The 11,793-nt window shown below is 43.3% G+C and overlaps 1 protein-coding gene across 1 annotated transcript; it reads right to left on the bottom strand.

Annotated features, from left to right (window-relative positions):
- Positions 1–2,308: 2,308 nt before the first annotated feature.
- On the bottom strand, positions 2,309–11,774 carry LOC110982246 (carboxypeptidase B-like). Its single transcript, XM_087141344.1, has 10 exons — positions 11,509–11,774; positions 9,093–9,168; positions 8,406–8,642; positions 7,801–7,902; positions 7,238–7,345; positions 6,294–6,407; positions 5,514–5,607; positions 5,024–5,241; positions 4,553–4,637; positions 2,309–4,023 (listed from the first exon to the last, which is right to left on the bottom strand). The coding sequence occupies exons 1-10, from the start codon at positions 11,568–11,570 to the stop codon at positions 3,839–3,841; spliced, it is 1,281 nt and encodes a 426-aa protein (XP_086997470.1). The 5' UTR covers positions 11,571–11,774; the 3' UTR covers positions 2,309–3,838.
- Positions 11,775–11,793: the final 19 nt, after the last annotated feature.

Raw genomic sequence — 11,793 nt, 5'->3', positions numbered from 1 at the left:
AAGAGTCCGTTATAAGACCAAGAAGTACTGAATGCGCAGGCGCGAGGCGGGTTTCCCAAATTGATTGCCATGAGTGCAGTGAGCGGTCACGGCGCGGCCGGCCCGCGCGGTACGTGCCTGCGCAGGATCGATGATGGGTAATTCACTGCACTTATTCACTAGCCTCATTGAAAAGAGTTTAAAATCAAAAAGATTCGGACCCCAGTGCGGGCAACCGAATCCCTGAGGCCTTAACAAAAACAAACAAACGAACAAACCTCCCCCCCCAAAAAAAATGTGTTGTCGGGTCCTTCAGTGTCTGAAACAGGCTCCTAGAGCTACGGCTGGGTCACTATGAGGTCTATTTTCTGCTCGTCTCTGTGTGAAAACCTCAGGCCAAACCCAGTTCTAGACAACAAATTAGGATGCAGCCTGTATTCACTTCAACTATAGAGCAATGAAAAGAAAGGGCGAAAATCAGTTGGAAATTGCGAACACTGAGCCCACTCAGGAACTCAGCAAATCAGTCTCAGCTGAACTGAGCGGCTGGGAGTACCACACCGTTTGATGGCAGGTTCGGACCCGGAGACAGGAAAGTGTCCAGCGTTACAATAACGAGATGCTTTAATCCCTTTAAACTGAATGTCACCCTGATGTAACCCCATGTTCCAATCAGGATTTCGGGGGGGGGTGGCTTCTTCTTTTTTGGCTTCTACTGTAAGCCGACTATATCATGGGGAGGAGATAGACGTTGAATTATATCTCTAAGTTTAAACAGGTGTTAATTAATTAATTCTCCCATTTTCGTATTGGCGGCATAAGGCACGTGTAACAAAAACACATTTCCACTGAGGAAGCTGTTTGCGACACTACGAAAACCACGGCAGCCGTCAGAGCAGTGACACAATAGGCCTATACATTTATCTATAAAAAAGTGAGTTTTCTAGAACGGTTCATTTTATAAGATGTGTCCCCAAGCTTGTTTTTTCCCATATAGATTTCGAAAAGTTCATTTTCACAAAATCACATTTTCAAGTTCATGTTTACGAGATTTATTTTCCAAAAACTTGTTTTGTGAGATTTTTAAGATCCCTCCGTCTCGTCGTATAAACGACTCACCTGCTGGCCTTATGTTACCTGGAAATTTGGCACAAGTAAGAATCAGCAAAAAAACCAAGGCACACCGGATTTAAAGACAAGTCGCGAACTATAAGTTTTTATTTCGATTCCCAAGAATGTAAGAAAATGGATTAACAGAGAACGAAAACGCAGACTAAATTCTGGGAACCTCAGATCATTCACCAAACTTGAGACTGCTAATTGAAATTGACGAGCAAAAAAAAAATGAGAAAAGGACATTGATCAATCGGAGAAAAACCAAGAAAGCAACGAAAAAGCATACAAATCAAAAACCAAAAAGGACAAAAAAAAAACAAGAAAAGAAACCCAACACAGCACCAAAAGAGGATCACCTAGAGCGCAATCTGACTAGCATGGTAGCATCCAATATAGTGGGGCAGACAAACTTTTCTGGGCTAGCACATTATACGGAGAGAAAGTTAGTGCAGTCTGCACTGATGGATGCCCGTCTGCAATTTTGTACACAGGCTGTGGGCAAACTGATAAGACTAGCTTTGTTTCAGCCAGCGGCTATGCAATGCCCTTAGGCTCAACTGCCAGAGTACCTGGCAATGTTTATATTTGAGGGAAACTAAAGAGCCTACCACTGTATAAACTAAATGGGGGGGGGAATCTTTGCCTGCCACACTTACACTCACAGTGAAAGCCGTCAATTCAAATTAACTCTTGAAGAAAATGTAGCTGGGAATAATTTAAATAATTTTCTTTTTCAAGATAAAGTTGTCAAAAAACAAATTATCAAATATATTTCATATTTTCAAATGTTTCAATAAAGAGATGTCACAGAATTAAGCTTTGGAAAATATATCTCTTTACAACGAAGTTCGAAAGTACTTCATTTATTGAAGATGTAAAGCTTTCGTGCGGCAACACTCAATCTGATAGAGAAGGCACCATACGTCATTCCTCTAAAATTGCTCAGAGAGATAACTTCGACCATATCCTTCTTCCATTCTTTGACCTATTGATAGACCAACGCCCCGACTCGGAGTGCGCCAATTTCGAGCCTGTTAACCTGCGGAGATCACAGGTGTTCTGTTGAGAACGTTTCCACTGAGAATTTGTCAACTCTGTTCAATTTCAACCAGAAACAGCTTTTCAAGGTTCATATTTAAATGTGTTTGAAACAAGAACGTGCCACATTCAGGACTATACCACTCAGAATGAAGCAAGACTTAACTCACAACCGTTGATTCGTCAGTCTTTAATCATTTATGAAGAGACATTTTTAAATTCCAAAATCTTTAACTAAACGTAACTTGAACCCTTTTCACAAGCAAAACCACTATACGCACCACATTTCACTAATACTACTAAAACTACGAAAATACTATGTTTTATTACTTGAAGTCCCAGGTTGACTGCATGTCACTGAGTTTTAGGCGACATGAGCGATGACAAAGAGAAAAGCTGATTTGAAAAGATTCAACATTTACCAGTGCCAAAACAATTAATCCTGCAGAAGAAAATAGACAGAATCCCTCACCAGGATCAGAAAATAACTTAAACAGAAAACGTAAGTAAAATTGTTACACCATGCACACCACCAAATCAAAACTTTTTTTTCTACAGAATTACCCGTAAATCTATGGGGTTCGTCGTAGGAAGAATTCTATAGTTTAGGCCTAATCACTAATCTACGGGTATACTACGACTAGAATATGAAATCTATACACCTAGGCTAAATGAGGAATGATTCCCCAACTATGTTCTGAGAAAAGGGCGCGTGAAGTCGGAAATATGTTAAAAAATCATGTCCAAATCGATCTTCAGTTTCTTACATTTCCAGGTACATGTAGATTACGTATCACAGACTCCTCCCCCCAGATATGTCATTACAAGTATTAGGGCCTATATTCAACCCCCTTTGGCCTAGGCTCCTACCCTTCAATTCGCCAGTGACGCGAACTGTAATTTAAGTGTGCAAGTAATGCCGAAGTGAATATCCTACGAGCACAGTTATTATGTGTATAAAGCCAACATGCGCTAGTTCCGGCGCAATCTTTTTCACACAGAATGGCGCATGACGTAGGGGCCAATGGTGCGTTGCGAACACCGTGCGTTCACGCGTTTCACTTTCACGGACGACGGGAGCGATTTCAACGGCCAAACACAACGCACACGTGTGTTATGTTAATGGGTCGATTTTTGTGTCTGCGAAAGTGAAACGCATGGACGAATTGTGTAAGCCGCCTTTAACCACACCAGTTACAATTAATCTACGACTATGGTAACCACCTACTACAACCTCCATCCCTTTTGCCACCAGCATGTGCCCCAACATCCATTTAACACCAATATAATGGCCCCAAAGTAGTCATTCATCGTCACGGTAACAAACTCGTCACAAATCAAGGTTTTCATTCAGCAAAATGTTATTATCTTTATAATGGTCGTATAATGCACGTCCATGCTTCTATGTCGCGGTCCGTTGTCGAGTTTCACGGTGTCATCATCATTAGCCATTTGTCTAATATTCACTTTGAACGATTGCTTCTGTCTTTTTATCATAAACAAGTCATCCCCGTGTCTGCCAACCTTATCCCACCACCCCACCCGCTAACTACAAACGAAACGTTCACGAATCACCCTTGCTTATTTCCACCGGTGCTGCAGTGGAGAAAGAAGGGGTGGGAGCAGGATCACATCCCCCCTGTGCTCTATAGGTCCATTTCTCCCAGGGCGCATACCATACACGCGACACTGCACCATTATTTTTTTAATGTGTCAAGGCATACTCCAACCCGGCTACGATCCCCGCGTAGGATTCCTCCGCGGTGGGCAGGATTTGTTCGGGGGGTAATACGAAGCCAAACTTCCCGGTGTCCCTCAGCTCCACCACGTAGGAGTATTTGGCTCCCAGCGTGGCGTAGGCCCAGTCGCAGCTCGCCCCAGCCGCTTCATCTGTAATCGAATGGGTATAGCAAAAAAGAAGCCACAATAGTTGGATCCAAAAAGTGGAAGACGGTGTTCGTGAACTTCACGCAGTATTGCATAGCTGCATAAAGGGCGTCATGTCCAGTGTGCGATTTTGACGTCATGATTTTGTTAACCTGCTGTGAATTCAACATTTTTGTCGTTTACAAGTTACATAATCGCAATTGCATCAAGTCATGATTGCTCGAGTATATTCCAAAGTCATGGATTTGATAATCGAAAAGAGTGCGAGAAAAAGGGCGAATAGAAGCCGATGCGTCTGAGGTGCGTCTCGGAGAAGCTATACAGCACTCCAACAGTCGCAGTCGCTAGCAAGCGTTTTTATATGGGTTCACGTGTTACTGGACAGCCGCAGCCCTAAATGTGGGCCACACAGTACACAACTCCCCGTGCAACGTCAGCAGTCCTTTTATTCCTCTAAAATAGGCCTGCCGCCTTCAGGCTAGGAGTTGAATACCAGGGGAAAACATTGCTGAAAGCTCTCGATTATACTTACAGAGGAGTCTGGCCGATGCTCCATGGACATATTTTGTTCCGTGCTTTTTCTCTATTGCAGCAACGGCGGCAGCGCCCAGATTGTCCTGTGTTGGCAATGAGCGGAAACTGCCCTATTAAATTCATTATCCTGAACTCAATCACGTTGTAAAGGCGTGTTATGCTCACGCCCACTTTGGCAAAATCAGCTTTGCTGGATTTCTTGTGAAGCTTTGTCGATGTAAATTAATACATCTTTCGTAGAATAAAAGTAATCTACTTCAGAGCTTACCTGCACACCAATGGTTCATCTGAAACTGTTGTACATTTAAATGATGTGAAGAATGATATGTACTATGTTTTTTTTTAAATAACATGCCAGCCCCGTGGAAGAAATTAACCTTTCCAGAGTAAGTATGAATATATTTTCGTAAACCTGCCTTGCTTAGAGACACAGGCATTTGACCTTTGCTGACTTGGAAAGAAACTTTACCTGGTCATCGGCATCTGGCGGTAGAGGTTCCGCAGAAGAAAACGACCAGGGAGCCATCCATAGTTGCGAGTAGCTGTGCCAGTCAATGAACATTTTGATTTCACGTCCCGAGTCTCTCAGCGCCGTGAGGTAATCCACAACCGCTCTGATCTCGACCTCAGACAGAGGCTCACGGCCCCGGAAAATGTTTGTACAGGGCCATGGGCTCGAACCGCTGCCTAGAAATACGAGAACAAAGTCAGCACTACCGTAAAACGTATCGAATTACCCACTGTGAACCAAAATGGGGCTCAGATCAGACGTCTGCTTAACTGAAACAATAACAATACCGGAGATTTAAAAGAAATCACACCCCATTTGTAGAAGAATTAACATTGATTTCATAAACAATGTCACTGATGTTGCATGTAAATCAATTCGTCAAGACAGAGGAAGGTAGAAATTGTAAAATAAGTAGGCCTACGTGTAGCTTTGATAAGAAGTAACTCACCTCCCCATTCGTAGGGCCAGTTCCTGTTTGGATCTGCTCCGATGCACCCAAACTCTGGCAGTAGATCACTGCGGGTCTTTCTCCACAAACGGTCCTGCCATAAAGGACATTTATTAATTGCGTCTGAACATTATTGCTCTCTCTCTCTGTGGTCATTTTCGTCACTTGCGGTGGTCAACACCACTGAGGTAGACACAGAGATTTGTCACGGGATGGGATGGGGTTTTATCTGCACACGTCTGCGGCCACGTGGAGCGAGTAAGGATTCTGCAGGAGTTTGCATGGTAGACGTGGATACTTGAAATCAATGTATGTACCACCACGGCTGGATTTGAAACCAGGCAGAGTATATGCACTTTGCTCATCGGAGCCTTCGAAAAAATCGGTAGCCAAGGGAGAATTCTGTGGGCCAACGAATATCCCATGGTGCGCTTCGTTCTTCCGAATCTTCGACAAGTTTAAAACTCGCTATAGCTTATGAGTACAGCTTGACATCGATGTGATATGCAAGGCTCGTTGTACCATGACTAAGAAGTTAAAACCGCTGCGTATTAGAGGACAGGTATATTGTGATGCCCAAAGAGGCTACGAACCACTTACTCCAGTCCTGGTCCTGGTTACTACTGAGCTTAAGAGATCTCAACTACACGTCACTAAAAATAATGCTGACAGTTGCCAGTCTGTGGGCAAGCCGGTTGATAACTCACAGTTTGAACCACTGCAAAGTGGGCGTGGTTGTTTTCCAAACTGAGTGCTGCTAACTGTTGCCCATGTACTTACATTCGTGTGTGTGTACACAAAACCATCGACGTTCAGGGAAGGAATGATGTGGAAATCAAACCCGTCCAAAATGTTGACCACGTTGGTGACCCCGTTATTGTAGTCTTCCACCAGCTAGAGGTAGAGATAAAGATTTGCAGTTTTGAGCAAAGAAACCTTTGTCTTCGACTCACAACTTTGGAGCCTTTTCACACAGGAGAGCGTTGTCGGAAAGCAGTGGTTTTGCACAATTTACACACAACCTTCCACAACGGCAATATCGGCCCATAGGAAGATCAGACAAGAGTCTTCTGCCAGGTCAATCCCTGGTATCACACAAGATCGCTGATTGGCTTAGTACTAATGCGCAGTCTCAACCTGGTTCCTTTAAAAGGCTTTGGAAATGCAGCGGTTTATCGCCCTGTGACGCTATATTTATCGGATGTTAGTGTCACCACTGTGATCGATATTGTTTATCACAGGGAATTCCGCTACCCGTTCGTGGAAAGTGGGATTGCACTATCGAATAGACGTAGAAAATTGTTGAAACTATCGAAGCGAAACTTTTTGCCCAATTAAAAAAGTACTCAGTAATTTTTTTTAAATGGCAAAAGCCATTGAAAACAATTAAGTGCGATCTTGCTAACGTTTCATAAATTAGTGACCAGCCTACATCTTGTACAAGCGGAATATAATTATCGCAAATAATTTTGCAAAGACGTTTGCCAGTTGTGTTGTCAAGCTTTTACATCTTTTCGTAAACAAACCTTGCAATGAATTATTATAGCCAACGATTCCCTCTAGAGAAATAAAATCGGAGTTCCAACACTGAGTGAATACCTGGCATCTGTTTAAAGTTGGAGTCGATACTTTCCCTATTTGTATACAAACCAAATGCCTAAAAATATTGAAATATAATAGCTGATGTTATACAACGCTCTTCGTTGACAACATCCGTGTCTTACCGATTTGGAAATGAACATGACCGTAGCTGGTGATATCCATTCGCGTGCGTGGATGCCACCCTCAAACCACACGATGGGTTTATTTGGATCGCCAACACCCGTCGAAATCTAAAAAAAGTAGTTGGAGACGAGAGAACTTCATCACGTGAATGCCATCACCACCAAATAATCTTCATAATTGTAATAAAACGTTTTGCATTGTTTACGGATGAGACATAGACAAAGAGCAAAAATTAGGATTTTTTTGGGGGGGTAAACATTCATACAAAGTTTTTATAAAACTGGATGGGAATGTTCTATGTATTAAAAATATCTTCTTCTTTACTCGGTTGCATTTATAATACTGAATTTTAAATTTCTGTTTTAAAAAACAAAAGAAATGATATCTCCTCGAACGAAATTGTAGAATGTGGATTGCTCGATCCCTCCTAACTGGAGAAATGTTGATGTAAGATGCCTGAGTTTAGCTTTTCAAGAACAAAACGGTATCAGTGACACTTACGTCAACTCCATCATGAAGCAATGGTAACCTCTTAAAAAATCGTTTCGTATAAAAATTATACCTTGATACCGTTGATATCGCGACCTTCGTAAGACTTCGCCAAGTTGAACTTTGACACGATGCTGTTGTGCTCGGTAGCCATGTCACTAACCCACTGCTGAATCTAAAGATAATTATTTAGTTGTAAAAACGCTTTATTACTCACAGGGTTGACAGAAAGAGGGCAGTTAAAATGCTATGGTCCCAGGTGGAAGGAGGGTTTTCGAATAGACACAGATTGACGGGCAAGCAAGCACGAAAGCTTTATGCAAGACGCCGCAACCTCAGTTTCAAAAATAAATAATAATAAGGAAGGCTTGTTAATCGTAAATGCCAGGGAGAAAAATGAATGAGGTTGAAGTAGAAAGGGACCAATGACAATGACGGGTGGTCGTTTGAAATGGAACAGGGAAATGGGCATTTTGAAATGCACCGCCAACCTTGCCTATTATAATTATTCAATTATTCAAATTGTTTGTGCCATTCATACATAATTATATATTATGAGCAGTGCATGCAGTGTGTCGATCTCATTTGAAAAGGCTTCCTCTTTGCGGTCTATCTTGTTTTTGTTTTTGTTTTCTGCGCGTGGCTGTCTTATTGAAAGGCGGTGCGGTTACAACAAACCTGGTCATATGTGTGGTATATGTCATACTGGAAGTCCGCCAAGGCGGCAGTTGATGCGCCCGGGGGTGTATCAGAGGCCACGGCCTGGCTATCAAGCTGAGCCTGGACATCGGCGATCATGACGGTATAGTCCAGGCCTCTGTCTGCTAACAACCCGGTGACTTGCACCTCGTTGGCCGGTGTCACCATGACGTCCACGGGATGGTTGGACCTGTGCAGGGAGTTCCATATCTCGACCTAGCGAGTGTAGAAACGACCAACAGAACTACAGCGTTACTTCCATAAAGGGACGCTCATGTAGGTTTCGGATCTAACTGGGTGTGAAAAACGTGTGAATATATTTTGTAAGAAACTGACATCGCCTTTAAAAGGGGGAAATACTCTTTGAACTATATAGTATCAATAGTGGGCTACTGACTTTTTGTTAGCCGAAACGAAAACAATAGGCCTAACAAAAAAGTGATCACAGGCGTTGTTTTATGTGTTATACAACTTGTAAGGATTGCCATTCCAAAATGGGGAGGCTTATTTGATGAAGTATGCGTAAGTTCATTGAGTTTTATCCTATACTTAGCTTTTAAAATGAAACGACGGACAGAAAAAGGGAAAGAAAACAAAGGAAACAAAACGAATGCATGTATTTCTTGAAAATCTGCTCAATTCACCCTTTGTGTTTTCAAGCCTTACCAAGGAATGAAGCTCCAGATTTTGTATCCATGCCACATCGGATTCGTCCTTCGGTATGACCCGCAGAACCTTGAACCTAATGCAAGAGAGATCAACAACGAATATCTATAGAGTCTTTGCTTGTTAGGCCTCTAAGATCATAAATATCACTATGTTTAATTATGTCTGGTAATGACACCAAGGATTTCTCAAAAGTGACCTATGTATTGCATTGTAGCTCGCAAGCCTGAAGAAGCTTGTAGAGAGAGAGGAGACAGTGAGAAGTTCCAGTTTAAGAGGTGGGAGGAAAACCCCAGAGGGATATTCTCGGTAAAACCCTCGAAATCAGGTATGAGACTGAAAACCACATCCACATGCGCACCGAGCTGGGAATCGATCCCCGACCGCAGAGGTGGAGACGAGGAAAGAACCAATACGCCAACCTGACTACCCATCAAGGTATTTAGACTGTTTTTGACAAGACTAAACGGACTTCTGTAGCTCTGTCAACGTCTCTTTATATGCCCATGCCCGTTTTGCAATATATAACAAATTCTACATTCAACGATGGACACCAGATTCAGATATTTTCGTTAACCTTGTTTTTTTGTTTCAAAATATTTAAGTCACCCTTTCGCCGCTTCCTTTTATCTCACAACAGTACTCAGTTTGTTTTGCATAGCGCTGGGGACCTTGATTGCACTACACTCACACGTGCACTATCACATGAACTGTGTTCGAGGCGAAGTACTGGTTCAGTTCTCACCATGGTAAATTCTGAAGGAGGGAGCAAAAGAACCCAAGACTAGTGGCGACGCAGTGAATGGCATGCAAGACGCCTCAGCATTGAATTACGTCTATGAGCGGTAAGAAATTCAGGGCTTTGCCCGCCTTGGAACCTAAAACAGGCGTTTTCTAAGCAGCTAATTTGCGCTTCATAATAGTTAATTTAATGAACCAAATCTTTTTGAGGTATATAGGATTCTTCAATCACCATTCTGAGCACAAAGATACCAAATGTATTTCCCGTAAATGTATAAAACTCTAGTATTATTTCATAATATTCATAAATGTGACAGGCCAAGGCAGAATGAGCCTATCTAAAAATCTGCTGCGTTCTTGTAGTGGCTACGGTGCCTCTGAGGGGACATGCACACCTCATAAAGTGACTTTTTCGTCATGGTATTTTCACACAATGTATTTGAAGAAAGGGTTGAGCTACCCAGTCAAAAATGAATAAAAAATCATGTCCTTGCAGAACCATCAAAGGAAGGTACGGCCAAACTTTCCGTGTCACCTTATCACTTTTGTGGGGCAAACAAAGCTCTACAAACGGTATCAACGACGATAACGCACAGCTTCGTAGAATCTATATCTTTCATGTCAGCTTATCAAAATTACCGTCAGCCCTGGGAAAATTGTAGAGTCAAGGCAGGTGCACTTTCTGCCAAATTGAGGAGTGAAAATTTTGAGGTGTTTACTTAAAAAAAACACTTGAGTTTTTTCAAACCACTCTAGCATTGTGTGTGCACAGGGTGTAAAGTGGCGTCTGTAGGCCCTGTATGGAATTCTCTCCCTAGCGCTTATTTAGCCGAGACTTGTTTACCAAATTTGTTAATCAGCGTGCCGGTAAGGACGTGGCATTTATGTTGGTCGTGTTGTTTAATTAAAAAGGCTGGTTCAAAGATGGCGCAGGCTTACCACTTTCTCTTTGGCCAAGGCCCGCTTGGCTCACCGTTTCCAGCGCCCCGCCCGGGTCAGGCGGACGCTCTCTGCCACACCCTTCGCTTGTCTCACGGATGCCCGAGCCCTAGCCGCGCCCGAGTCGCACCACAGCTCTCGTCCCCCGTGGGTGGGCAGTGGGGCCCTGCTACCCCAGGTTGGGGGAATTTTGCCAACGCTATATTTTTTCCGTAATGCGTCCGAGGATCCTTCAGAGACATACCCCCCCCATATATAAGCAAACCAGGAAGTGGGGGTTAATGTCGAAATGTTCTCATTAGAAAGCGTTATAAATGGGCCCGGTACGTCTCGACCCGCTTCACATTCAAGGGCCCTGGGTGGCCCGGAGGAGCGATCCAACCGGTATATTGACCATCGCCTTCGCACGACGCAGTCCAGCACTGCCTGTTGATTTGGCCTTCTCGGACCAGGGTTTCCCCGGTTTAGATTCCAGCGGGCGCTGCCGCCCCAACGCCAGTATCCTTTTCGCATAGGACGAACGCGTTGTTGTATCACAGATTCATATTTGCACCGCGAACCCGTCGAAATGGAACACAAGTTTCAAACCAAGCGAGTTCGCTGGAAAGGTTTCGCGGTAAAATTCGCTTCCCTTTGTATGTCCAAAAGACGCCTTTGCATATTCTTTTGTGAGCCAAGTTTTAACGTGATTGTTTGTGCTTGACAGTATACCGGTATGCAAAAAACATAATCTCACCCATCGTATCTCTTCATCGCGGTCACAGCGGCGACAACAGCCAGAAGAAGAAGAACCCTCATCGTGACTTGTTGCGAACTTCCAATTCAATTGGTCCGAAGAATGGTGAACCGACCCCACTAGAGCATCCCCTCACCACGGACTGTGAGCTCTGAAGCGTCGGGTAAGCGCATTATAGAAGTTCAAGATGAAGGAATTACCTTTTTTTTCGAGCACTCGTCGATTTTCCCTGGTAACGTGTGTACAAAATATGGATCCTGACTACCAGGCAAAAAATCAACCAGC

This window comes from Acanthaster planci, linkage group LG09 (assembly GCF_054643075.1).
Source record: "Acanthaster planci isolate LZ-2023a linkage group LG09, COTS_SCS, whole genome shotgun sequence".
NCBI lineage: Eukaryota > Metazoa > Echinodermata > Asteroidea > Valvatida > Acanthasteridae > Acanthaster > Acanthaster planci.
This window is presented reverse-complemented; position numbering and strand designations above follow the sequence as displayed.